Consider the following 27,368-nt stretch of genomic DNA (forward strand, 5'->3'; position numbering starts at 1 on the left):
AATATAGAGTTTGGGATATACTCGCCATATAAGAGTACCCGGCGTATAAGACGACCCCACACTTTACAGATGATTTCCCAGGGTTCAAAAGTAGTCTTATACGCCAGTATATACAGTACAATAAATGAGAATGTAGTAAATATAATTAGTTTGTTTAAAAGATTAATGGCGAAGGTTCATTTCCCTTTCAGCATACTAGTCATTGTTCGTTCCTCTTCGTTAATGCGATTAAGAATTTTATCAGATCAGAAAGGCAGAGCCCCTTGATCCTTAATTCGGATATAATTATAAATGCATACATGTTATGTTTGTCTACGTTTACTTTTTTATTCTTTCAATCTCCCCCCCCCCTTTTTTTTAAATAAAGTTTCTTGGTAAAATTTTAAAAATGAATTCCGGGCTTGAAAAAGCTGGGGAGCCCCGGCATAACCGAAGCGGAAAGAAGAAGAAGAGTAGAAGAGTTTGGATTTATATCCCCCCTTTCTCTCCTGCAGGAGACTCAAAGGGGCTGACAATCTCCTTGCCCTTCCCCCCTCACAACAAACACCCTGTGAGGTAGGTGGGGCTGAGAGAGCTCCGAAAAGCTGTGACTAGCCCAAGGTCACCCAGCTGGCGTGTGTGGGAGTGCACAGGCTAATCTGAATTCCCCAGATAAGCCTCCACAGCTCAGGCGGCAGAGCTGGGAATCAAACCCGGTTCCTCCAGATTAGATACACGAGCTCTTAACCTCCTACGCCACTGCTGCTCCAATAATAATAATAAGAAGATCATCCCAGAAAAACCAGGCAACCAAAAAAACCTGACCAAAGGCCTAAGAATAAACACTAACAGGTGACAGGAGTACTGATTCTGCTATTAGGCTTTTAGTCAAGTTTCTTGGTTACCTGCTCCCTGGCACAAGCCATTTCTGTATCCCGTGGCAGGGAATTCCACACACCGACTCCAAGTTGTGAGGCGAGATTTTGAATCCCCTGCCTGTTGGCTTTGCTGGAAGCCGCCCCTTCCCTGGGGAGATCTTGCCTGCCCTGCGCATGGCCTTGGACCCCGAAATTCTGAACCGCTAGTTGGCCTCTGTGTTCCAGGCCTCTGGTGCTGAATGAGGTTCTCGGCCTTTCGCAGCTAGTGCCAGTTTACGCGGCCTCGAAACATTTCAGTCCTGCTCGGATTCCAACAAAGCCCCCCCCCTCCCCACCAGAGGCAGTTGTCATGACACCAACATCAGCAATAAAACGAAAATTAAAATGGAAGCCGGAAAAGCAGTGTGTGTGTGTGGAGTGTGTATGTGTGTTATCTTATTGCTTTCTGCACAAAAGACAAGGGTTTTCTTGCATTCTCTTCGGCGGCTGCAACCCCTCCCAAAAATGCAGAAATATCACTCCTGAGACTGTAGCTGCTGCTGAATAGGTTGGATGGGGAGGGGGCTAGAGTGCAGGAGGTCATGTGGGATGAGAAATTGCTCTCCCTGCCCTTTCCAGAGCCCTGCAAGGGGGGGAGGGCAGGTAAGCCCCCTTGCCCTTCCCCACTCCAACCTATCGACCCCCCCGCAGCTGTTCCCATGACAGCCAGAATGATCTTTCTGGGGCTGGAGGGGCTACGGGAACACAGAGGGATGTAGGGAAAATCCACATGCCTTCCACACAAGGATGGTTGGCCGCACGCCAGTCAAGAGGCAGGACTGAGCAACGTTTTATAGAGCAGTTCTCGAGACAAGGCAAGGGAACAATCTCCGCTGAGCCTCTGACGGCTCCACCGGAGCAGCTCTGGCGGATCCTGCCCGGTCGGGAAGCAGCTCTGCAGAAAAGAGGCCCGTCTGTCTGAGGCAGAGACAGTTCCCGGAGCGGCTGCTTCAGGCCTTAACGGGGGGGACGATCAAAACCATAACCTCCGGTGCCAAAGCCTGCCCTGCGGCAAGTCCGTCTGGCGGCTTACCTCATCCGACTCCGACAAGAACTCCTGCATGACGTCGCTCTCCCCGATGACTCGGATGGAACACACTGCGGAACCGAGAACAACGGCCACGTTCAGTGACTGGGCCAGACACAGGGAGGGGAGGGGAGCGGAGAGAGCGTGGCGCTGCTCCCAAACTCGAGCGGGACTCTTTCTTTGGAGATTACTGGGGGGGGGGGGGGTTAATCCCACCTTCCCAGATGCAGACCCACAGCTGTTTTTCTTATTATGGCAAATGTGGCTCAGCCAGAACGAAAAGGTTTCACCCACTGTGCCCCAATCGTCCGGCTTCTCCCCACCCCACTGTCCAGCCGTTTCTGACCAAGGTACTAATTGGCTTCACAAGGGCTACATGCTCTTCCGCCATTCACAGAGCCCTCCCCCTAAACTGTGCTACCCTGCATAATCTGAAGTCATTAGAATGACAGAAGGGTGGGGAGGGGAACAGAAGGGCAATAAATAATTCTTGCCCTCGCTAGCAAAGGTCTTTAAACAGAGGCCAGAAAGCATTCTGCCGAGAATGCTCTCATTTATAGCTTCCAGAGCCAACCAGAGGGTGGGAACTCCGCCTTCCCACACCAACCAGCCATTGGGGACTCCAGCTTCTCCCATCAATCAGGGGGAGGGCAGGGACTCCAGCTTCCCACAACAACTGGGGATCCGGGACTCCAACTTCTGTTATGGCTCAGCCTGGTCTGACCGGGGACCCCGGGGAGAAAGACTCAGATGGAGAGGAGGGGACAGTCTTGGTTCCAGATTCCCAGGCACTGCCTGTAAACGCAGAGCCTGAGCAGTCAGTAGTTCCTGCAGGACCAGGTCCAGAGGCTCAGGTGGAGCATGCAGGTGGGGATCCACAGCCAGGTCCAAGCTCTGAGATTCACCAGCCAGGCTCTAGCTCTGAGGCTCTTCAGCCTCTTCACAATGAGCCGGAAGGGACCTGGTCAGCCCTCTGTCTCCAGAGCCCCAGGAGCAACGCAGGAGGAGACTGCATGCCAGCTTACAACAGAGGAGATGCAGTAGCAGGTTAGCAGCCATGGGGCCAGCTGACTTAGATGCTAAGTCCTTACAGGAGCCAGACTAAAGTAACCCAGCTGCAAGAGGTTATTGCGCTAGTAAATGGGGGGCTAGCTATAAAAGAGAGGTTGCTGCTGAGCTATCTTGTGGCAGCAAAGCACATTATGCTGTTTCTGATTCTAGCCTTGCCTTGATTCCATGCTCTGTGTATCCATTAAATGGCTGACACCGTTAAGGACTGTGTCCAGACTATCTGTTGGTTCCTGAGGACCTGTCTACGACAACTTTTTGTGCCAGCCAGGAGGGTGCAGACTCCAGCTTCCAGCCCCAGCGGGGCTGGGGGAAGGGGGGGAAATCCAGCTTCCCACAACAACGAGGGATTGGGGACTCCAGCTTTTCGCACCAACCTTCACATTCTAGAGCTCTAAGAAGGCAAGTGTGCATTCAAGGTCCATTCCCTCCCCACTCCTGCCTTTCTGTGAAGAAAGACCAGCTCGGAAGCATACCACGGCCGGGTATGCCAGCCGGTGGACGGTAACACACCGCACTGACGCTTTTGCAACCCCCAGGTCTTTGGGCCGGAAAACCCGGCCGCGTACCTTTTTCTAGGTACTCCTCCAGCCCCCGCCTCCTGGCGTCCAGCTGCTGCTCCGATAACGAGAAGGGCCATTTGCCCGGCAGGCGCGGGAAAGTGAAGTTGGCAAATTCTCGCTTCAGGTTCTGGTGCAGGATGGCGAATTCGCGATACCGCTTCGAGCAGAGCTGCCGGCCCGCCATGTAAACATTGTAAACCTGTGGGTCGGAGGGTGGGAGTGGTGAGGAAAGAGAAACAAGAGCAGCGTCAAGACTTTCTGCCATCAGTCTGGACCTAAATTTGGGGGGGCTTTTGTAAGAGGGCTTTTCCAAAAGAAGAGAAGAAGAAGAGTTTTGGATTGATACCCCACCTTTCTTTCTTGTAAGAAGACTCAAAGGGACTTACAAACTCCTTTCCCTTCTGCTCCCCACAACAGACCCCTGGGGTGGGGCTGAGAGAGTTCTGAAGAACTGTGACTAGCCCAAGGTCACCCAACAGGAATGTAGGAGTGGGGAAACACATCTGGTGCACCAGATAAGCCTCTGCCACTCAGGTGGAGGAGTGGGGAATCAAACCCAGTTCTCCAGATTAGAATCAACCTGCTCTTAATCATCACACCCCGCTGATTCTCAAGGGTTTGACTTTCCTAAGGTTTTGCGGCACAAACGTTATCAACTTTTTAGAAGCAAGCTTCCTCGTCATTAAAGACATTTCGCACTGCACAAAATATTGGACCGTCTGTAGATTGCTTATCACTGCAAGTTACAGCAAGGTGAATCGGGCTGAGACAAGTCCATTTTCTCGCCCACTGAGTCACACACTGGCAATCCACTTTCAGCTACTGTGTGAAACGGAAAAATCCACTTGCAAATAATTACTGATGTTTACTGTTGAAGGCTTTCACGGCCTGAATTATTGAAGAAGAAGAGGAAGAGGAGCAGGAGCAGGAGCAGGAGTTTGGATTTATACCCCACCTTTCTCTCCTGTAAGGAGACTCAAGGTGGCTTACAAGCTCCTTTCCCTTCCCCCCTCACAACAAACACCCTGTGAGGTAGGTGTGGCTGAGAGAGCTCCGAGAAGCTGTGACTAGCCCAAGGTCACCCAGCTGGCGTGTGTGGGAGTGCTCAGGCTAATCTGAATTCCCCAGATAAGCCTCCACAGCTCAGGCAGCAGAACTGGGAATCAAACCTGGTTCCTCCAGATTAGATACACGAGCTCTTAACCTCCTACGCCACTGCTGCTCTTAACTGGCTGTTGTGGGTTTTCCGGGCTATGCAACCATGCTAAGGTGCATTAAAAGTGGTTTGAAAGTGTATAACTTGTTCAGAAGAGGTGTTCCGTGAGTGTCGTAGCTGAGCAAGGTATATGAAAATCGACCCCGACATGCAAGACGCTTCTCCTCTGGGAAGCAGACCGTGAAATCTGTGCTTGAACCTTGATTCTGAAGCCTAAGGAATTTTTTAGCAGCTTTTCAACCAGGCACAGGGCAGAAGCCTAGAAACACAACTCCTAAAATTGGCTCCACTTTAAGGTCAGGAAGTGATTTTCCCGCAGGCCAGACGGGCCAGAGAATCTGAAGGTTTTTTGCCACCTTCTGGGCGTGGAACAAGGGCCACTTGGGCGTTGTGAATTTTCTGTATTGTGCAGGACTAGATAACCACGGAGCTCTGACGCTATGGGGATGCAATTGGAAGTGCTGGTATTTTAAGGATCTGACATCCTCCAAGGGTTACAGCTAATCAAATACTGGGTGCAACGTAAAAGTACCTAGAGAACAGAAAACGCGTTGCACGCCGGCTGCAATGCCTGTTTTAATATGCAAATAACTGAACACCAACACAAAAGAAGAACTGATCCAACATCTACCCACCCTAAGTGACATATACAGGAAAAATGTGCAAAACAAACCCACCATATATAAAAATATGCAATCACTTAGCACTATGAAAACCGCATTGAGATTAGTGAAGGAGGTTAGGTAAGAAACTGCATTGAGATTAGTAGCTTTCAAGACTGCCTGCTAAAACAACACAAGAATTTTTGCAACTTCTTTTTTACAGCCTCCTAGTCGCCTTATTGGATTATTCCCTTGGAACGGCGGTTTCTTGAGCTTCTGGACATACAGTGCTTGGATTTTCGTAGTGCTGTGTGACTGCATATTTTTATAGATGGGAGACGAAGCAGAAACTGTACCAAAGCCCCAGAGGAAAACTCTGAGAGTTTAATTCAGAACTGACCTCTCTCTAACCAGATATGAAAAATGAAGCTATACTTGCTAAGGTGAAATAGGGTGCATCAGCTTGCGGTTCTCTCTTGGGTACTGGAATATATCTGCACTTCTCCTTGTAGAAAACGAAGGCATTCAGAACTTTTCAATTCCACAAATATGTCAGATTATCGCAATTTTACATACTAAGTAAATTAGAAGAGATGCAGCCAATATTGTTAAAGCAATAAAAATTAGTTCAGGCTTGGTGGGACAGCAATTATTGCATATATTTAGATTCCCCCGCACCACCCCAAAACTCTTGATTAACCCAAGCAGGCTTCACGCGGAGCAGCGGGGAAACAAACCCAGTTCACCAGATTAGAGTCCGCTGTTCCTAGCCATTACACCATGCTGGCTCTCAAAATTCAAAAGCTGGTCGCTCGTGGGTCAACATACTGCATCACAGAGCCCAGAAAATACTACAGGGCAGCCAATGTTTGACAAAGCAGAACGTTGAAGCCAAAGAAGCATGGAGAAAAAGAAATAAACGAGCAAGGGCTACCTTCCCACAGTTTTATTCTGCTGACAGAGGCATCTGTCCTGATAAAGAATAAGAAGAATTTGGATTTATACCCCACCTTTCTCTCCTGTAAGGAGACTCAAGGTGGCTTACAAGCTCCTTTCCCTTCCTCTCCCCACAATAGACACCTTGTGCGGCGGAGGCACTGAGAGAGTTCTGAGAGGACTGTGTCTAGCCCAAGGTCACCCAGCAGGAATGTAGGAGTGCAGAAAGACATCTGGTTCACCAGATAAGTCTTGTGCACTCCAACACATGCCAGTTGGGTGACCTTGGGCTAGTCAGTTTTTTGGAGCTCTCTCAGCCCCACCTACCTCACAGCGTGATTGTTGTTGGGGGGGAAGCCCCTTTGAGTCTCCTTACAGGAGAGAAAGGGGGGATATAAATTCCTCCTCCTCCTCTTCTCCTTCTTCTCCTGAGCCACAGTCCAGATGCTTGCCCCTCACTGGTCCCCTCTGTCTGGCAGAGACAGAGGCGGAGCGAGGGGAACTGCGCCCAGGGCATGCCTGCGTCCTCCGCCCGTCCCAGAATGTCCCAGTCCCAGCCACGTGCCTGCATAGGCATGCACCCGGGGTGTTGCCTCCCGCCCCGTTTGGCGCTACACCACAGAGCAGAGATGCACTGCCACTGAACGAGGAGGTTCCATTTAGGGATCACAACTAACTTGCCTCCCACCACTTTTGAAGCAACACATTTCTAAGTGATCAGATGCTGGAGAAAGAACATGGGGGGGGAGGCTGTTGCTGGAGATGCTGGACGCTCTGGGTGCCTGATCCTATTCAAATTGCTTTATTTGGAGAGGGAGGGAAGAGAAAATGGGAACTAGTCAACTGGACGTGTCAACTCTGGCACAAGCAATGCAGGGGAGGGAAAGGAAACAGAAGGCGAAGGCAGAACAACGCATTCTCACAATACTAGAACCAGGGGGCATTCATTGAAAATGCTGGGGGGAAGAATTAGGACTAATACAAGGAAACACTTCTTCACGCAACGTGTGATTGGTGTTTGGAATATGCTGCCACAGGAGGTGGTGATGGCCACTAACCTGGATAGCTTTAAAAAGGGGCTTGGACAGATTTATGGAGGAGAAGTCGATTTATGGCTACCAATCTTGATCCTCCTTGATCTCAGATTGCAAATGCCTTAGCAGGCCAGGTGCTCGGAAGCAGCAGCCGCAGAAGGCCATTGCTTTCACATCCTGCATGTGAGCTCCCAAAGGCTGGGCCACTGCGAGTAGCAAAGAGCTGGACTAGATGGACTCTGGTCTGATCCAGCTGGCTTGTTCTTATGCCTATGAACGAGATGTGCATTTTTCTTGACGGCAGCGGCCTTCCCCTCATTGGTCCCAAAGCGGGGTCTCCTCAAGAGCAAATGGCTACAATTCACAATATATCTTGGGCAACATGATTATTGCATAGAGAGACCTACTATTTATACTACGCCCGATGGCTTAAAACAGAAACACACACAGAGAAGGTGCTCATGCACTATTAACGTGCAATAAAGTGCCTTAAACATACAAACACATATGCTAATTCCAACACAGTACTACTCATTTCCTAATACAGGTACAAATTTCATTTCTAAATTTTTTTTAAAAGAAAATTTAAGTCCTTCTTAAATCCCCGGAGTCCGTAAAAAGAATAGGGATTTAGAAGAAGAAGAAGAGTTTGGATTTATATCCCCCCTTTCTCTCCTGCAGGAGACTCAAAGGGGCTGACAATCTCCTTGCCCTTCCCCCCTCACAACAAACACCCTGTGTGAAGTGACAGTTGGGGCTGAGAGAGCTCCGAGAAGCTGTGACTAGCCCAAGGTCACCCAGCTGGCGTGTGTGGGAGTGCACAGGCTAATCTGAATTCCCCAGATAAGCCTCCACAGCTCAGGCGGCAGAGCTGGGAATCAAACCCGGTTCCTCCAGATTAGACACACGAGCTCAACTGGACGTGTCAACTCTGGCACAAGCAATGCAGGGGAGGGAAAGGAAACAGAAGGCGAAGGCAGAACCTCCTACGCCACTGCTGCTCCTATATATCTTTACCCATATATCTTGAATGTCCGCAACTCATAGAGAATTTACACATGTTCCAGACCAAAATTATACATATTCCAGACAAGAACTCTTGTCCGCAGTGCAATTTATGGCCAATTAGTGCTGTCAGTAAAGGGATACGACAGGCATAATACCAAGATAAACAGCCCCTCGAATGATTCCCGACAAGCCAGACTTGGAACTTCCAGTACCACTGAAGAAGAACTGAAAACCCCACACAACCACGGTATGTTTTAGACACTTTATTGCACATTAATAGATCACTTGCACCTTCTCAAGAGCAACCACATTTTTTGGCTGCTTTCTGGAAGGACCTCTGAAGAGCCGGAGTGGCGTCATGGTTAAGAGCAAGTGGACGCTAATCTGGAGAACAAGGTTTGATTCCCCATGCCTCCACTTGAGCAGTGGACTCTTGTTTGGGGATCTGGATTTGTTCCCCTCTTCCTACACATGAAGCCTGTTGGGTGACCTTGGGCCAGTCACAGCCCACCTGCCTCACAAGGTGTCTTTTGTGGGGAGGAGAAGGGGAAAGGAGCTTGTAAGCCGCCTTCAGGTTCCTTACAAAAGAGAAAGGTGGGGTATCGATCCAAACTCTTCTTCTCCTCTTTGTGCGCAGGCAGCAAGGGGGCCGCGTGCATTCCAACTCCTCCCACAGGCACGCTGCAAGGGGCAGGGGGACAGTGACGTGCGGCCACTCCGAGTGTCCAACCCTGGATTGAGTGAGATCATAACTCTGCCCTCCTTTCTGTCAGTTCAGGCCACCGCGATTCAAGAAGGATATTGACAAGCTGGAACGGGTCCAGAGGAGGGCGATCAAAATGGTAAAAGGTCTGGAATCCATGCCCTACGAGGAAAGACTTAGGGAGCTGAGCATGTTTAGTTTGGTGAAGAGAAGGTTAAGGGGTGACATGATAGCCCTGTTTGGATATCTGAAGGGATATCATGTTGGTGAGGGAGCAAGCTTGTTTCCTGCTGCTCCAGAGACTAGGACCAGGAGTCATGGGTTCAAGGTGAAGGAAAAGAGATTCCACCTAAACATCAGAGAAAAACTTCCTGACAGTCAGGGCTGTTCAACAGTGGAATGCAATAAGAACATAAGAACAAGCCAGCTGGATCAGACCAGAGTCCATCTAGTCCAGCTCTCTGCTACTCGCAGTGGCCCACCAGGTGCCTTTGGGAGCTCACATGCAGTAGGTGAAAGCAATGGCCTGCTGCTGCAGCTGCTCCTCCTGAGCACCTGGTCTGCTAGGGCATTTGCAATCTCAGATCAAAGAGGATCAAGATTGGTAGCCATAAATCGACTTCTCCTCCATAAATCTGTCTAAGCCCCTTTTCAAGCTATCCAGGTTAGTGGCCATCACCACCTCCTGTGGCAGCATATTCCAAACACCAATCACACGTTGCGTGAAGAAGTGTTTCCTTTTATTAGTCCTAATTCTTCTCCCCAGCATTTTCAATGTACGCCCCTCGGAGTGCGGTGGAGTCTCCTTCTTTGGAGGTTTTTTAAGAGAGGCTGGATGGCCATCTGTCAGGAGTGCCTTGATTATGTGTTCCTGAATGGCAGGGGATTGGACTATGTGGCTATAGTTCTATATGACTGCAGCAGCACATGACTTCTGGTCACATGCTTGTGTCTCAGTGGGTCTCATGCTGCCACCTGGGGGTTAATGGTGGCACCCAAGTCTGGGAAGGCTGACGGTAACTGCTCTTTTGGATTCAACGCACAGACAACACGTCTTCCAGCCTGACCCTATAAACCACATCTACTGGTGCAAACACCGGGGGGGGGGGCGGGTTATGAGCCCGCAGAATGGAAGAGGCAAAAAGCCCTGTGGTGCAGAACGGTAAGCTACAGCAGTATGGTAAAGCTCTGCTCACAACCTGAGTTCGAACCCAACCAAAGAAGGAAAGAGGCTGTGGCATGCTGAAAGTCCCGGGTTCAATTTCTGGCATCTCCAGTTTAAAAGGCCGGCTGACGTGAAGGCCTCCCAGTGAGACCCTGGAGAGACCCTGCCAATCTAAGTAGACAAGACTGACTTTGATGTTCCAAGGGTCTGACTCAGTATAAGGCAGCAGTTTGGAAAAGGCAGAGGGTGTTCCCAGGTGCTGATGGAAACAGCCACATCTTTGGCCCAGAATCATAGTTAGAAGAAGAAAAGAGGAGGAGGAGGAGTTTGGATTCATATCCCGCCCTTCTGTCCTGTAAGGAGACTCAAGGTGGCTTACAAGCTCCTTTCCCTTCCTCTCCCTCCCCTTGTGAGGCAGGTGGGGCTGAGAGAGTTCGGAGAGAACTGTGACTGGCCCAAAGTCACCCAGCAGGAACGTAGGAGTGCGGAAACACATCTGATTCTCTAGATAAGCCTCTGCCACTCAGCTGGAGGAGTGGGGAATCAAACCCGGTTCTGCAGATTAGAATCCACCTGCTCTTCACCGCTACACCACGCTGGCTCTAGTCCAGGGCACCTAGCCCAACCCCCACTCAACGCCCACAGCAGGTGTTTGTCCAGCTGCTACTTGAGATCCAACAAAGCAGAAAAACCCCACCGGGCCCCTTCTGTAGCTGCCCTGCCATCTAAATCTCTCCCCCTTCGGCCTCCGAGCCATTCCTTCCTGCGAGTCCAGAGTCCTCCCCAAGCGCTCCAGGGTCTTCCCCAAGAAATCCAGAGTTCTGGAAGGAGGAGGAGGAGGCAAAGTCAACAAACACACTCTGACTCGGCTTTCGCAGTCCGGATCCCAGTGGAGAAGGCTTTGCCCTTCATAGATTCGGCCAGTTTGTTTTTCAATATCCGCAGCTTTGTTTCTCGCCTGCCTCGTTCTTGGAAGTCCGGCCAATAGACTTTTGTTTCCAAAACAGTGGCTCGCTCACAAGCCCCCACCCCCACCCCCGGCGGTTCCTGGTTCTCCAAGGGGAGGAAATCAACGTGACTCTTGACAGCTCAGTCAGCAAAGCGTGAACCCTCCCTTTCCCACCGGCCGTGAAAAGAACCCGCTGTTTGGGCAGTTTGATGTAGCGGTGAGTGTCAGATTACAACCTGGGCCGAGCCAAGTTTCAATCCCCTACTCTTCCATGGGAGTTTATTGAGGGACCAGTCACTCACAGTCCAACCTACTGCACAGGGTTGTTGTGAGGTTAAAATGGAGATGGTAATTATGAGAGCCAGTGTGGTGTTAATTCCCAACTCCTCCACCTGAGTTGAGCAGGGGTTGGACTAGGTGCCCTGGACTAGAGCCAGTGGGGTGCAGTGGTTAAGAGCAGGTGGATTCTAATCTGGAGAACTGGGTTTGATTCCCCACTCCTCCACCTGAGTGGCGGAGGCTTATCTGGTGAACCAGATGTGCTTCCGCACTCCTGCATTCCTGCTGGGTGGCCTTGGGCTAGTCACAGTTCTCTCAGGATTGTCTCAGCCCCACCTACCTCACAAGGTGTCTGTTGTGGGGAGAGGAAGGGAAAGGAGCTTGTAAGCCACCTCAAGTCTCCTTACAGGAGAGAAAGGTGGGGTATAAATCCAAACTCCTCCTCTTCTCATCTATGCAAGCTATCGTGAATTTTCCAGGCTGTGTGGCCGTGGTCTGGTAGTTTTTGCCCCTAACATTTTGCCTGCATCTATGGCTGGCACCTTCAGAGGCCTATCACGGGAAGATGTATTTCTCTCAGGGACACATCTTACCATGACATGACTCCGAAGATCCCAGGCACAGACGCAGGTGAAATGTGAGGAGCGAAAAGCACCAACCCACAGCCACACAGCCCGGAAAACCCACAACAGCCAGGTGATTCCAGCTGCAAAAGCTACACAGATAAAATATAATTTACGCACAACTCCACGGGGCTGAAACTGTCAACAGGTCCTCTACGGGTGCCCAACCGTGGGTGCTTTTGCCCTGGGCACGTCACACGGCTGGACTTGTCCTCTCCCTTCTGCAGGGCTGGCACCTGACCAGAAGTCACTTGGCTTCCTGTTGCGACTGGAAAATCCGGCAAAAGTTTACTGTGGTTTTCTCAGGGACGTTTCAAAAGAGGCACTGTGTAGCAGCCGGGGAGCGGAGCTGGCATTTCTCCTGGGCAAAAGAAACAGTTGGACGGAGTGCCCTTTTCCAAAAGCAGTCTTTTCTCCAACTTCCTCGCTTGGGACACGGCACAAATGGGACAGCCACTGCTTTCAGGGCAGGGGGGCAAAGGAAAGGGAGAAAACCGGAGCTCAATCCTCACCTAAGAGCACTGTACCAACAGCACGGCTGTCTTAGCCACGCAAAGCAACAAAAGGAGAAAAGAGGGCGCTCCGCACACCTTGACAGCCAGTGTGGTGCAGTGGTTTGAGGGCCAGACCCAAGTTCGAATCCGCACTCTGCCACGGAAGCTCTCGGGCCAGTCACACGCTCCGAACGGGGCCAGCCACATGTGATAATCGGGAAAAGAGACTGACGTAAGCCACTTAGACGGCACGTTGGGGAGAAAGGTGGGGGTGCAAATTACGTACATAAATAGATCTCATCGTTTTTACCAGCGCCAGCTTTGTAAAAGGAGGCCACACAAACCCCGAGTCCTCAAAACACTGAGTGGCTCTGCAAAGGTATCTGCAATGCAAAGTCGTCCAGCTAATGTACTGTCGAAGGCTTTCACGGCCGGATTCAACTGGTTGCGGTGGGCTTTCCGGGCTGCGTGGCCGTGGTCTGGTGGATCTTGTTCCTAACGTTTCGCCTGAATCTGTGGCTGGCATCTTCAGAGGTGTATCACAGAGAGAAGCCCGTTACACCCTGTGTTTGTTACACACTAGACACAGCGTATAACAGACTTCTCTCTGTGATACACCTCTGAAGTTCCCCAGGCACAGGAACAAATTCAAGGTGCAGATCCATTGCATGTGAGGATTTCATACACAAGTTTCACACTTTTTCCATATGCTGAAGATATTCTACTCAGGGAATTTTCTATTCAGGGAGACAACTCTCGGGGTTTGAAAAAGCTCTGAAAACCAGCGTGGTGTGGTGATTAAGAGTGGTGGACTCTTATCTGGGGAACTGGGTTTGTCTTCCCCACTCATCCACACGAAGCCTGCTGGGTAACCTTGAGCAAATCACAGTTCTTTCTGAACTCTCCTGGCCCCACCTGCCTCATCAAGTGACTGTTGTGAGGAGAGGAAGGGAAAAGGAGATTGTAAGCTGCTTTTGAGATTCCTCAAAGTAGAGAAAAATGGGGTACAAAATCCAACCTTTCTTCTAAAACATGTTCTTCCTAAACATTAGGAAGAACTTCCTGACCGTCAGGGCTGTTCGACAGTGGAATTCACTGCGTCGGAGAGCAGTGGAGTCTCTTTTGGAGGTTTTTAAAGAGAGACTGGATGGCCCTCTGTCAGGAGTGCTTTGATTGTGTGTCCCTGCATTGCAGGGGGTTGGACTGGATGGCCCTTGGGGTTTCTTCCCACTCTATGATTCTATTGTTATTTTTCTGTCCAAAATTAAAGTCCAGTACCCAGACCCATGGTCTTCGCTCTTGGCACAACTAGAACCCATATTTGAACCCAAACTGCAATATAAGTTTCATTTTTGCAGGGTATGCCAATTCTTCTCCTCTTCTCTGCAGGGTGGCCAGACGCAAGGGAAGGCCAGGCGCCTGGATTTTAAACCCTTCCAAAGAAAGGGGAATTTTTTCCCCCTGGCCTGGCTCACTGTACGAGGCGGAAAGAGCCACACCCAACAAAATCCCTGCTTCCAACACTTTTGAAAGATAAAACAACACCGTTTTCCTCTGCATCTTGCCACTGCCTTTAAGAAAGACAAGAACCAAAGAGCTAGATTCGAGTCTAGCAACGTCTTAGAAGAGCAACGAGGTTTTCTCCATTTGAACTGGCGGGGTGACATGGTTGAAGTGTTAGACTCAGGTTTGAATCCACACTCGCCACGGAAGCTGCCCGGGGGACCACTCGCAGCCTGACCTACCTCGGAGGGTTGTTGTGAGGCTAAAACAGGGGAGTGGAGAATGACGTAAGGCACTTTGGGACCCCGCTGGGGAGAAAGGCAGGCGACAAATAAAATGCATGAATAAATGAATACATATCTCTAAGGTGCTAGTAGACTTGAATCTAGTCGTTCTACTGCAGACCAACATGGCTATAGTCTCAGAAAAAGATGTTAGCACGGTTGTATATTCCACCACTACAGAGCTCAATATGCTGGACCTTCTTTGTTACAGAATGTTCTCCCTGGGTCCTAGTGCTTAGCTACCCTGCTCCCCCCTCAAAGGCAAGTATTGGTGATAATCATTCAGTGAACTATAAAAGTACCATGTCCAATAATGCACAATATAATGGTTTTTAACAAATAATGGTAAAAACAAATGCTAATTCTTATATTTGTTCGGGACTACATTCTAATTTAGGGATTTACGTTTGTTCAGCAGCCTCGGACACAGGGCCGGGGGGGTGCTGTGGCGATGCTCATCCGGGATTCGATCACCTTTCGGACGTCCCCCGTCCCACTGATCATGGGATTGGAGTGTTTGGGCCTTTGTTGGGACTCTCCGGAGAGACTGGCAGTTCTGCTGGTGTACCAGTCGCCTAGCGCGCCAGCAGAAAGCCTGTCAGTGACTTTTGGAGTAGATCTCTGAATGGGCGTTCTGCGGTACCCTAAGCCTTTTGGTTGCTGGGTGACTTTAGCGTCCATGTTGATTAGGCCTCCTCTTTGATAGCAGCTGATCTAGTGTCAACCAATGGCGTAGCTAGAGTCTCTCCTTAAAGAAATGTAAACACCCTTGGGTCCCACACATCCAGCAAGGCCACACTCTAGACCTGAGTCTTTGTGGCGGAGTGTGCATGTAGAGCTTATCCTCTATTGATAGAGTGCGGCTGAAGATCACAGCCACCTCGTCCTTAAGGCCAGGATAGATGCTGCCATGCCCCCCTGTCTAGGCGGCGGGCATATTTTAGCCCGCCAGCGGAGACTACTGGATCCAGAGAGGTTCCAGGAAGCTCTGCGGGAGACCCCACCCACCCGGCGGCACCCTTGATGAGCTGGTAGAGGGCTGGGATAACAGCAGGCTCTCTGAAGCCATTGAGGCTGTCGGCGTAGCCAATGCGCCCTCTCGGCTCCCGCACCAGACTGGCTCCTTGGTATACTTGAGGGCTGCGGCCGGATGAAGCAGGAACTGAGGCGGCTGGGCGTGTGTGGCCAGGCGGACCCTTGACGAGGAGACAAGACACTTTCGTATCCGGGCGTTTATGCAAGAATCCCTACGAGGGTGCTGTGAAGGCTGCAAAGAGGGTATTTTTTGCTTCCTCTTTAGCCAGAAGCCTTGCTTCGCGTCCAGCACAATTGTTTAGGGTGATCGGTCATTGGCGACCTCAGCTATGGGTCCTAAATTAGAGAATTGGCTGTAAGCTGTAGAGACATTTCTTGCGAGCTACTTCACCCGGACAAAGTGTTGGCTCTTAAGCCAAACCCTACCGACCAGTTGATACAATAGAAGTGAACTACAGAGGCCCCTTGGCGTCTTTGGAGTCCCCTCGTCTGGACCACTTCGACCCACGACTTGACCCATCAGATGTTGACAGAACACTGGCAGCTGTAATGCGGTCTACCACATGTTCTTTTGACCCGGTACCCTTCCTGGCTGGTGAAAGCCAGCGTGGAAGGTGCCGGAGCCACCTGTTGGATATTATCAACAGCTCTCTTGAGCAAGAGAGCTTTCCCAGATAGAAGCTTAAAGAAGCAGTGAGGTCCGCCCGGCTCCCTGAAAAGACCGCTGTTAGATCCCTGAGGATCCGGCCAATTACAGCCCAGTTTCTAATCTACCATTCCTGGGCAAAGAGTAATTGGCCCGGCCCGATGGCGAACAGCTCAGCGATTTCTGGATGAAGCACACATATTGGATCCCACTTCCAGTCGGTTTCCCGTGCTGGCCATGGGACCGAGGCGGTGCTGGTTGCCCGTTGTGGAGCCGAACTCCGGCTTCACTTGGACAGAGGTGGAGTGGTAGCGCTGCTGGTGTTGTTGGATCTCACGCAGCGTTCGACGTGGTAGATCCGCGACCTTTTGGTCCACCGCCTGCGCCCCGATACTCCGGGGTCTGCGGGTCCCGGCCTTGGATTGGCTGGCCTCATTTCTCCCGAGACGAGGGGGGACTGCAGGTGACATGTCCCGGGGGGTAGGAGAACTCCAGGCGCACTACCCCATTGAATGTGGGGTGCCGCTTGAAGCGATCCTCTCCCTGATGCTTTTAATATCTACATCGCCCCTGGCAAGTTTTAGTCAGGAGTTTGAGACTGCCCGGTGCTATCAGTATGCCGATGACACCCAGCTCGTGTTGTTCACGATGATGGAGGGCAGCCCGTCCTCGCGGCCCCTGGAGAGCTCTCCAGTGCTGTTTAGAAGCCGTAGCTGGGTGGTTGAGAGCAAGAGTCGGTTGAGAGCTAGAAGCCCTGCAAAGCCCAGGAAGTCCTGTGGTTGGAGACGAGGGGAGAGAGCCGGTGGACTTTTGCTTGCCGTCGCTAAGCAATGGCGAGGAGTCTTACATCTAACCTCGACTGTTAAGAGCTTGGGCGTGGCTTTGGACCCGACATTATCAATGGAGGGCCAGGTCCCACTCAAACTGCCCGAATAAACACCATCTGCGACAGAAATGAGACAATTAGCCCATTATCTGTCCACGTTCTGAGCCTGGCCACAGTGATCCATGCAACGGTCACCTCTAGGCTGGATTATTGTAACGCTTGGCTCTGGCTGGCCTGCCTCTGTCGGTCGATCCGGAAATTGAAACTTCGTTCAACATCACGAGGAAGCCAGACTACTTACAGGAACAGCTAGTTGGGACGAGGATTACTCCGGTCCTATACCATCTAGACTGGCTGCCCATCGAGTTCAGGGCCATCTTCAAAGTGCTGGTGCTTGACCTTTAAGGCCATTAGTGGCATTGGAGCCTACCACATATCCTGAGGATCGCATCTCCCCGTACTGCCCTACTAGGGCCCTCCAGCTCTATGGAGGGAGGCGGTTGCTGGAAATCCCTGGCCCAAAAAAAAAGATCCGGCTGGCACTCAACAAGGGCCAGGGCTTTTACTGCCCTGGCCCCTACCTGGTGGAACAGGCTCCCCCTAAGGAGACCAGGGCCCCTCGCTTGGGTTAGCCTTCCAGAGTTTCATTAAAGGCCTGTAAAAGCAGGACCTGTTCCGCCTTGGGCTTTTAACCAGCAGGGATGACCATCTGACCCCCATACCTTCTTGGTCTCCCGTGGTGAATGGGGTTGGGATAAGTCGCCATCTGTAAATTGTAAATTTTAAACTATTTAAATTCTATTAATTTAAAATTGTTATAGATTGTTTTATATTTGTATTATTATGTTGATGTACACCGCCCTGAGCCCTTCGGGGGAGGGCGGTTTAAAAATGAAATAGATAGATAGATAGATAGATAGATAGATAGATAGATAGATAGATAGATAGATAGATAGATAGATAGATAGATAGATAGATAGATAGATAGATAGATAGATAGATAGATAGATAGATAGATAGATAGATAGATAGATAGATAGATAGATAGATAGATAGATAGATAGATAGATAGATAGATAGATAGATAGATAGATAGATAGATAGATAGATAGATAATGCGGAAGCATACCATTTTCTCAACTGCTACACCTCAACTGATGGTACTAACATCTTTTTCTGACACATAGTCTCCTGAAACTACCACACCACAAAGGTGGTGTTCCTGGGGTGACCCACTTTAAGGTCAGGCCCCAACCTGTTTAGGGGTCCGCACCTAGAAGTAAGGACCCAGCTTCAGGGGCAAACGGGCTGATCAGAAACTGCAGTGTGGTTTAGTGGTTACGGTACTGGACTACGACCTGGGAGACGCCGGTCCAAATTCCCACCCTGCCACAGAACTTGCTTGGTGACCTTAGACAACATTCTAGCTTGGCCTAGCCTACCTACAGGGTTGTTGTGCGGGCAAAACGGAGGCGAGGGAAATGATGTATGTGGTTTTGCATCCCCAGAGGAGATAAAGGCAGGTTCATAAATGACATGAATAGATAAATTAACAAAAATGAGAAGGGGGGGAGGGATAGTCAATGGACCACAACTGGTCTTTGAGAGCAAAAAGCCGCCAGGGAAGCGAGGGAAAAGAGATGGCTCAGAATCAATGACGTCGGGACAACTAAAGCAAAGGTCAATATGCTAATGTCTGGTGCAGTGAAGAATATTCCTAGAAGGGTCCTGGGAGTTGCTCCTTTGAAGAGAAGAAGAAGAGTTTGGATTTAAATCCCACCTTTCTCTCCTGTAAGGAGACTCAAGGTGGCCTACAAGCTCCTTTCCCTTCCCCTCCCCACAACAGACACCTTGAGAGGTAGGTGGGGCTGAGAGAGTCCCAAAGAACTGTGACTAGACCAAGGTCACCCGGCAGGAACGTAGGAGTGCAGAAACACATCTGGTTCACCAGATAAGCCTCTGCAACTCAGACGGAGGAGTGGGGAATCAAGCCCAGTTCTCCAGATTAGAATCTACCTGCCCTTAACCACTACACTATGCTGTAGAGAGGAAAGGACAGAGGGAGGAGGAAAGCTAGGGGCTAAAAATGTGCCGAGAGGAATAAGTTGTGTGGGGACAGAAGCCGCGGGGCCAAACTTCTCACACTGATCATTAGCAAAGTGGAGGCTGTTCGTCAGTGAGAAGCCCCTGCCCTTTGATAGCCAGCAACAGCCTTTTCGAGCCATCTGCCAGGACACGTGGAGGCTCTTAGAAGGGCCCCAGCCGGGCCGGTACTCACCACAAACTTCTCACCATTCTGTTCCACGTGCTTGTAGGTGGGGATCGAGATGGGCACCGCCTGCTTTTCGGTGTAGTCGTAGAAGGACTGCCCCAGGGATTCGTCGCTCGGGTCCAGGTTGTCCGCCTCGTGGGGCGGCACCGACAGGACGGTCAGGATCAGCTCCTTCTCCCCAGCTCGGATCAGGTCCACTACCTGCTTGTGCGTCGCCCCTTCGACGTTCACGCCGTTCCTGGCAGGGAGAAGGGAGAGGGGTTGCTCCGGTGAACAAGGACTGCATGAGCCATGGGCCACCACCGACCGAGCGGGCGTCAGAGAAAACTAGGGGGTGTTTAATCAGATATGTTGTTCTCGGATCTGAACACTTTACATCTTCAGAGGGAAGGCGGGGGGGAGGGGGGAGGATCTTTGTACTGCCCACAAAGGACCCTTCGATCATCCAGTGGTAATCAGCTGGTGGTCCCCAGTCTGAATGGCATCTGGTTGGCCTCGACCTGAGCCAGGGCTTTCTCGGCCCTGGCTCCAGCCTGGTGGAGCCCTCTGTCAGCCGACACCAGGGCCCTGCAGGACTGAAAGTGGTGAGATTCAGCCTATTCACACCTATTCGGTAGAACCAGTAGCTAAATTTTTGTCTGGTTCAGAGAATGGTTGTAATCCCACCACTGAGTCCTTTCAGAACCAGTTGTTAAATTATTTGAATCCTACCACTGCCTGCAAGATAGAGATGTTCCACCGGGCCTTTGGCTGAGGCCATTCCGTGAGTTAAAACTGTCCCTCTGATTAGCTGGCCTCTCACATCCAATTAGTAGTAGTAGTAGTAGTAGTAGTAGTAGTAGTAGTAGTAGTAGTAGTAGTAGTAGTAGTAGTAGTAGTAGTAGTAGTAGGAGGAGGAGGAGGAGGAGGAGGAGGAGGAGGAGGAGATTTATACCCCACCTTTCTCTCCTGTAAAAAAAAAGGAGACTCAAGGTGACTTACAAGCTCCTTGCCCTTCCTCTCCCCACAACAGGCACCTTTTGAGGTAGGCGGGGCTGAGAGAGTTGTGAGATTGGGATTGGCCCAAGGTCACCCAGCAGGAGTGTGGAAACACATCTGGTTCACCAGATAAGCCTCCACCACTCAGCTGGAGGAGTGGGGAATCAAACCCGGTTCTCCAGATCAAAATCCACCTGCTCTTAACCGCTGCGCCATGCTGGCTCTCAATTACATCTGGTGCTACGATACTACTACACACATTTTCCATCAAGTGCGTTGGGCCACCCCTCCGTCTCTCCCCCGCTTGGGAAATCGAATACCATGTAGGATAGAGAGCATTTTCAGGTCAGGGACTGTTGTAGCGGCCATCTGTATCAGATTACAAATAACTGATATTGATCACTGTATGTTTTTATCTTTTATATTTTTAGCGGTTGTTCGCTGCCCCTGAGCCCTACTTTGACGGGAGGGGGAGGGACGAGGTATAGATTTAATAAAAATAAAGCAAGTAAAAAATAAACAGGATGGGAAGAAAGAAGGCGAGCGTAGATCTGAGCAACACATCACTGGGCCCCCTGGGCTGAATTGCGACTAATACGTAAGCTCAAGATGATGCGTTCTCCTGGATGAACAGAGACTGAGGACCCTGGACTCACTGCCAGTGCTGATTTCTTCCCTTCTTGTTAATTCCCTCCCACCCACCCCACCCTCTGCATAACACACCCAACCCCATCATAACTGCTATTGTCAACTACATGCCCGGCGTATGAATTCACTCTTCCCAACTTAAGGACAGGTAAGCTCACATTCTATACTCCGTCTCAGAAAAAGAGGTTTGTGTGGTCAGCTGAGGTGCAGTGACCGAGACAATCGTATGCTTTCAAACGGTTGGGAGGAAGAGCAGGGCTAGGCAGCCACTAGGACCCAGACGGAGCATTCAACAACAAAGAAGGTCTGGCATGTTGAGTTCTGTGGCGGAGCAATATACAATCCTACTAACATCTTTTTCTGAGACAGAGAATTCATCTGTCCATAAGGAGAGAAGAGTGAATTCATATACCCAATGGCAGTATGGCTGTAGCTGAAGAAGTGAGCTGTGATTACAAAAGCTCATCCTCTGCCAGAAATGTTGCTAGTCTTTAAGGTGATACAGGACTCTTGTCTTTTTCTACTGCTACAGACAGTCAAACACGGCTGCCTATCATAATCCAATACACACAGCAGTTCGGTACCAAAGAGGTGTTTGGAATATGCTGCCACAGGAGGTGGTGATGGCCTGGATAGCTTTAAAAGGGACTTGGACAGATTTATGGAGGAGAAGTCGATCTATGGCTACCAATCTTGATCCTCTTTGATCTGAGATTGCAAATGCCTTAACAGGCCAGGTGCTCGGGAGCAACAGCCGCAGAAGGCCATTGCTTTCACATCCTGCATGTGAGCTCCCAAAGGCACCTGGTGGGCCACTGCGAGTAGCAGAGAGCTGGACTAGATGGACTCTGGTCTGATCCAGCTGGCTTGTTCTTATGTTCTTATGTTCTTAAACAAAGCAACAAATGAAATCAGATATAAATAAGGGTACTGGGATCCATATTGGGGCAAAACCGTCCCCCCTTTTTAGAGAAATTGCTGGCAGCCAAACCAAACTAAGACAGGGAAGGCAATATCTTTATCGAACCTCCTCTGCCATGTTTTCACTGTTCTTCATGAAGGAATGACTCTGGCGTCGCTCAACTTAAATTTGAAAGCATACCAAGGGGGCTGTAAGTGTCACAGGAGATACGTCAGTGAAAACGGCCATTCGTTGTGTGGAGGTAAGTGAAAACTGTGACTGTAACTGTGTGTTAAGGAAAAAGGACAGAAATTCTGCAGCCAACACAGCCCTACTTTTAAGGCGAACTGTTGACCAAACGTGTTCGGAAACCCTCTGCACTGAAGTCTCATTGTGAGCCCCCTTGAGCAGTTCTGTCGAGAGGCAGTTGAGAAATATCCTAAATAAATACCACAGTTCTGGTTGCGACATTTCAGAAATGACACCGCAGGGCTGGCACGGAAGTGCTGGGGAAAATATCAAGCAGTGGAGGAACTTCTGCAACGAGGAAATGCTTAAGACTGGGGGCTTTCAGTTTAGGGAGAAATAAGGGTGGGGAGCTCGAGGGAACGGTAAAATTTTGCATGGTTTGGAGAAAGTGGATAAAGTTTCCACCCAACACATACCCTGTTTCTCCGAAAATAAGACAGTGTCTTATGTTAATTTTTGCTCCCAAAGAGGCGCTATGTCTTATTTTCAGGGGATGTCTTATTTTTCCACTCCACAGCTGCATGCTCTGATCGACGGGCATGCTTCCAAACAAAAACTTTGCTACGTCTTACTTTCGGGGATGCTTTATATTTAGCACTTCAGCAAAACCTCTACTACGTCTTATTTTCAGGGGATGTCTTATTTTCGGGGAAACAGGGTAGGAACTTGAGGTCAGCTAATGTTGTTGATGAATAGTAGATGCAAGGCTGACCAAAAAAAAAGCAGTGTAACAGACTTTTCTCTGTGATACACCTCTGAAGATGCTGGTTACAGATGTAGGCGAAACATTAGGAACAAGATCTACCAGACCACGGCCACGCAGCCCGGAAAACCCACCAGAACCAACCAAAAAAAAAGCGATTTCTCCATTACAAAATTAGGAAAGACGCTCCACGCTAAGACACAACGATGATTGCTGTCCTGGAGAACATCAACAGGGAACTAGACAAGCATATGGAGGGGAGGAGCGGGAGAGTTTGGTGGTTATGACAGCCAAATGGAGCCTCCAGATGTAGAGGCAGTCTCTCTGAGCTAGCAGCTGCCAGAAGCCTGTCATATAGAGGATGGTGTGGAGCTGTTAGCTGGTGCCCCAGGAGATCAAACCAGAACCAATGGGTTGAGATTGAATCAAAAAGAGTTCTCAGCAAAAGAAGGAGACTCAAGGTGGCTTACAAGCTCTTTTCCTCACAACAGGCACCTTGTGAGGTAGGTGGGGCTGAGAGAGTTCTGAGAGGACTGTGACTAGCCCAAGGTCACCCAGAAGGAATATAGGAGTGCGGAAACACATCCGGTTCACCAGATAAGCCTCTGTCACTCAGGTGGAGGAGTGGGGAATCAAACCCGGTTCTCCAGATTAGAATCCACCTGCTCTTCACCATTACATCACGCTGGGGAAACTTCCTGTTTGGTTAGAACAGTTCCTCAGTGGAACAGGTTTCCTCGAGAGGTGCTGGGCTCTCCTTCAGTGGAGGTTTTTAAGCAGAGGCTGCGTGACCATCTAATGGCAAGGCTGAGTCTGCGAACTGACCGGGAGAGGGCTGGAGACACAGAGCTCGGTTCTCACAGCCCTTTCTTACATGCCCAGAGTAACGCCGATTGCACTTTGGGGTCGGGAAGGAATTTTCCTCCAGGCCAGATTGGCCATGGATCTTGAGAGTTTTCTGCTGGGAGTAGGGCAGGGGTCACTGAGGGAATGGGCAGGGGAGGTAATTGTGAATTTCCTGCGTTGTGCAGGGTACTGATGACCCTAGAGGATCCTTTCCAGCACTAAGTTTCTACGGCAACTGGGAACGGCTGCCGCCTTGAACAGGACTGGCCAACTGGCCAATGCCAGGCAATGTTGGAAATACGATGCTGGACTCAACACATGATTCTGGGAAGCCTTTGCAGCGGATGCCTCCTAATAAATTCCTCGCCTGCATCAAGGGAAGAATGGAGGAATCTTCTCGGCCTACCCCCTTTAACGGCTGAGGAGCTCCTATGTACCTGAGCCAGGGCCTGCACAGCAAAGCCGTTTTCCTCTCCCCAAGACTCGCAAGAACAGCCGATGCTCTAGGAACACATGTGCAAACCCTCTAAGTCCGTGGTGGCGAACCTTTGGCACTCCAGATGTTATGGACTACAATTGGCCGTGCTGGCAGGGGGCTGATGGGAATTGTAATCCATAACATCTGGAGTGCCCAAGGTTCGCCACCACTGCTCTATGTTTTGACAAAAATAGCAGAATTCTACCTTCTTTGGGGCAAAACCTGCCCACTCCCGCTCGGAAGCAAAGTAGAAATGGAGTGTGGTCAGGCGTAACGTGGACGGCCAAGTAAGGGCTTTGGCAAGGTCCTCTCTCATGCAGGGGCGTATCTAAAGAAAATGGTATCCAGGGCAAGCATCAAAATTGCGCCACCCCTCAAAAAATTACACACACCCCCCCATGAAGCATCCTACCCCCCATCAGGCTGCTGGTGTTTCCTTTAAGTTTAATTATTTTTAACTTCGTGCCAGGAGAGCGGCCAGCCCACGAGAAGACTGGGGGCAGGGACGAGAACAAGGCAGGGGCAGCCCTTCCCTAGTCTTGTCTCCACCTCCAGTCCTTTTCTGGACACTCTTTCTGGACTGGTACAAAGTTAAAGGCACTGCAATTTTTGGTTGCGGTGGTGACAGAGGCAGGGGGAGCAGGGCACCTTCCGGCGATTGGCGCCCAGGAAAGAGCCCTACTTTGCCCCACCCCCTGTTACGCCCCTGCTCTCGTGTCACCTACCTACCTCATTGAAATGCACAAGGAAAGCATTTAGACCTGGCCCAAATGCAGGCAATAAAGGCCTCCCCACCCCCACTCATCTGCCACCGCCAACAAATGCCCTGAACAGAAACCAACCAGTTGAAACTACTGGGTCAAATATGCTCCCCCACCCTGGTGGCTAATCCAGGCGCAAAACACACCCAGTCAACCGGAGAAGGACTTTTAAAAGGAAGCGTTTTGTAAACAGCTGCAGGGGAAAAGAAAGAAAAACTTTCTAACACTAACACTGGCTCCCCACACACACACACACACACAGAGAAATTTCCTTCTTGCAGCAGGGAGAACACAGCCCCAGAGCACAGAGAGTTTTTCTTCAAACCCCGTATAAAATAATATTGAAAATAGATAATCTCGTAAACAAAACACAAATGGTGATCAAAACTTAACTGAGGGTGGAACAACTTACCCTCCCAATTTCATAAAACAGAAGGTATAAAGAGGGAGGGGAAGAAGGAAGGCCAGCCAACATGGACGCAGAGGCAGGCAATAGCTGAGGGCAGCAACAGAGCTATTCTGAATAGCTCCGTTGCTGCCCTCAACTATTGCCTGCTTCTATGTAGCGACCCTGCCCACAACTATAGGCCTGCTGGAATAGCTCCGTTGCTGCCCTCAACAATAGGCCTGGCGACCTAGCGACCCTGCCCTCAACTATAGACCAGGTGAAATAGCTCCGTCGCTGCCCTCAACTATTGCCTACCTCTGCATAGCGACCCTGCCCTCAACTATAGGCCTGGTGGAATAGTTCTGTCTCTGCCCTCAATTATAGGCCTGGTGACCTAGCAAGCCACCCTCAACTATAGGACTGGTGGAATAGTTCTGTCGCTGCCCTCAACTATTGCCTGCCTCTGTGTAGGCAACAGTTCCTTAGTGGCCTCCCAATAGTTCCTTAGTGGCCTCCCATCTAAGAACAATCCAATGCTGACCCTGCATAGCTTTTGCTGTACAAACTCAAGGGAGGCCCTACAAATTCTGGAGATACTATTGCCCTTATGCTGATAGCTACCAGAGGTACAGGAGGAGAGCGGCTAATGTTCCACTAAGCATCGGGGCCTCTGTAGGACGTCTGCCACAGATGGCACCAGCTCTCCTGGCCCCGGAGGGCTCTCCCCACCCACCCCAAAACAGCAGCTGCAAAAAGAGGACGCAGCGGTGTCGGGATTTTGCAAGTGTCTGTCACAACTCAGTTATGAAAGGGTTAACTGTTTGCATGTAAACAAGATGCTGAAGTCACTGGTTACGACCTGATCTGTTGATTAGCTATTGGTCAGTCAGGCAGCCATTGCTTAACATGTTAGTGAGCACATGCACACCTGAAGTTATAAAGTTTACTCTGTTTCTTTGAGTACACTGGCACCACCACCAGACAGCAGACAGGTACCAAGAAGAAGAAGAGTTTGGATTTATACCCCACCTTTCTCTACCTTGAAGGCAGTGGTTCTCAACCTTCCTAATGCTGTGACCCTTCAATAAAGTTCTTCATGTTGTGGTGACCCCCAACCTGAACATTTATCCATTTTACAGATGGAGAACACTGATGCAGAGGGTCTTAGGCGACCCCTGTGAAAGGGTCGTTCGACCCCCAATGGGGTCCCGACCCCCAGATTGAGAACTTTAAGGAGTCTCAAGGTGGCTTACAAGCTCCTTTCCCTTCTTCTCCCCACGACAAACACCTTGCGAGGCAGGTGGGGTTGAGAGAGTTCTGAGAAACTGTGGCTAGCCCAAGGTCACCCAGCAGGAATGCAGGAGTGCGGAAGCACATCGGGTTCACCAGATAAGCCTCTGCCACTCAGGTGAAGGAGTGGGGAATTAAACCCGGTTCTCCAGATTAGAATTCACCTGCTCTTAACCACTATACCATGCTGGCTCTCAATGTAAATGTATAACAGGAAAGAAAGGATTTCTTACTTTATCTCCATGTAACCCTCCCTCCTTAGTTAGTAAACTCATATATAAAAAGCAACTGAGAATCTGTCTCTTCTGTTCTACTCTGCTAATATATATATATATACCCAACAAGCAGAGGCCAGGAAATGCATTGCCCGGGGTCTTGAGGAGGGAGGGACCCTGATACGCGATTCCAAGTCATTAAAATGTGCGGTGACAGGAAGCATTAATGCAAAGTCGATGACGGGAAAGGGCGATTTACAGGTCTCTGTGGGCCAACAGCAGCTGGCATAATGCGCCAAAGAGTGTCAGGCCATAATGCGGGGGGGGGGAGGGGGGGCTAGCCATTTATCCCTTTCAGAGACAGTTCTTTGCGTCTTACCCAGTGTCTAGGGGAGAGGGTCCCTTGATCCTGGAAGGAGGCAGCTAAGCAGCTCCTAAAAGTACATATAAGGAACATATGGAAAAAAGGAGCCATTACAAAAAAAAATTGGAGAATTTACAGCCACCACAAAGTGTGCTGCAGCTCAGGGGTAGAGCACCCGCTCGCTGCACGGAAGATCCCATGTTCAGTCCCTGGCGTCAGCAGCTTTTTGAGAGCCAGCGTGGTGTATTGTGAGAGTGCTGGACTTGCATCTGGGAGGCGGGTTCAAATCGATCCTCTGCCACGAAGGCTCACTGGGTGCCTTGGGCCAGTCAAACCTTCTCGGCCTAACCTGCCCAAAGGGTTGTTGTGAGGGTAAAACGGAGAACGATGTGAGCCGGTTTGGGTCTCCGCAGGGGTC

At 50.3% G+C, this 27,368-nt stretch overlaps 1 protein-coding gene across 1 annotated transcript in view; it reads right to left on the reverse strand.

The window, feature by feature from the left end:
• Window positions 1-27,368, reverse strand: part of SNX27 (sorting nexin 27) — a 70,104-nt gene that overhangs the window by 20,640 nt on the left and 22,096 nt on the right. Inside the window, exons 2-4 of the mRNA XM_048511058.1 lie at window positions 19,136-19,367; window positions 3,561-3,753; window positions 1,930-1,994 (exon numbers count right to left, since the gene is read on the reverse strand). Coding sequence (XP_048367015.1) covers window positions 1,930-1,994; window positions 3,561-3,753; window positions 19,136-19,367 — 490 coding nt within the window. The remainder of the gene's footprint in view (window positions 1-1,929; window positions 1,995-3,560; window positions 3,754-19,135; window positions 19,368-27,368) is intronic.

This window comes from Sphaerodactylus townsendi, linkage group LG01 (genome assembly GCF_021028975.2).
Source record: "Sphaerodactylus townsendi isolate TG3544 linkage group LG01, MPM_Stown_v2.3, whole genome shotgun sequence".
In the NCBI taxonomy this organism is placed as follows: domain Eukaryota; kingdom Metazoa; phylum Chordata; class Lepidosauria; order Squamata; family Sphaerodactylidae; genus Sphaerodactylus; species Sphaerodactylus townsendi.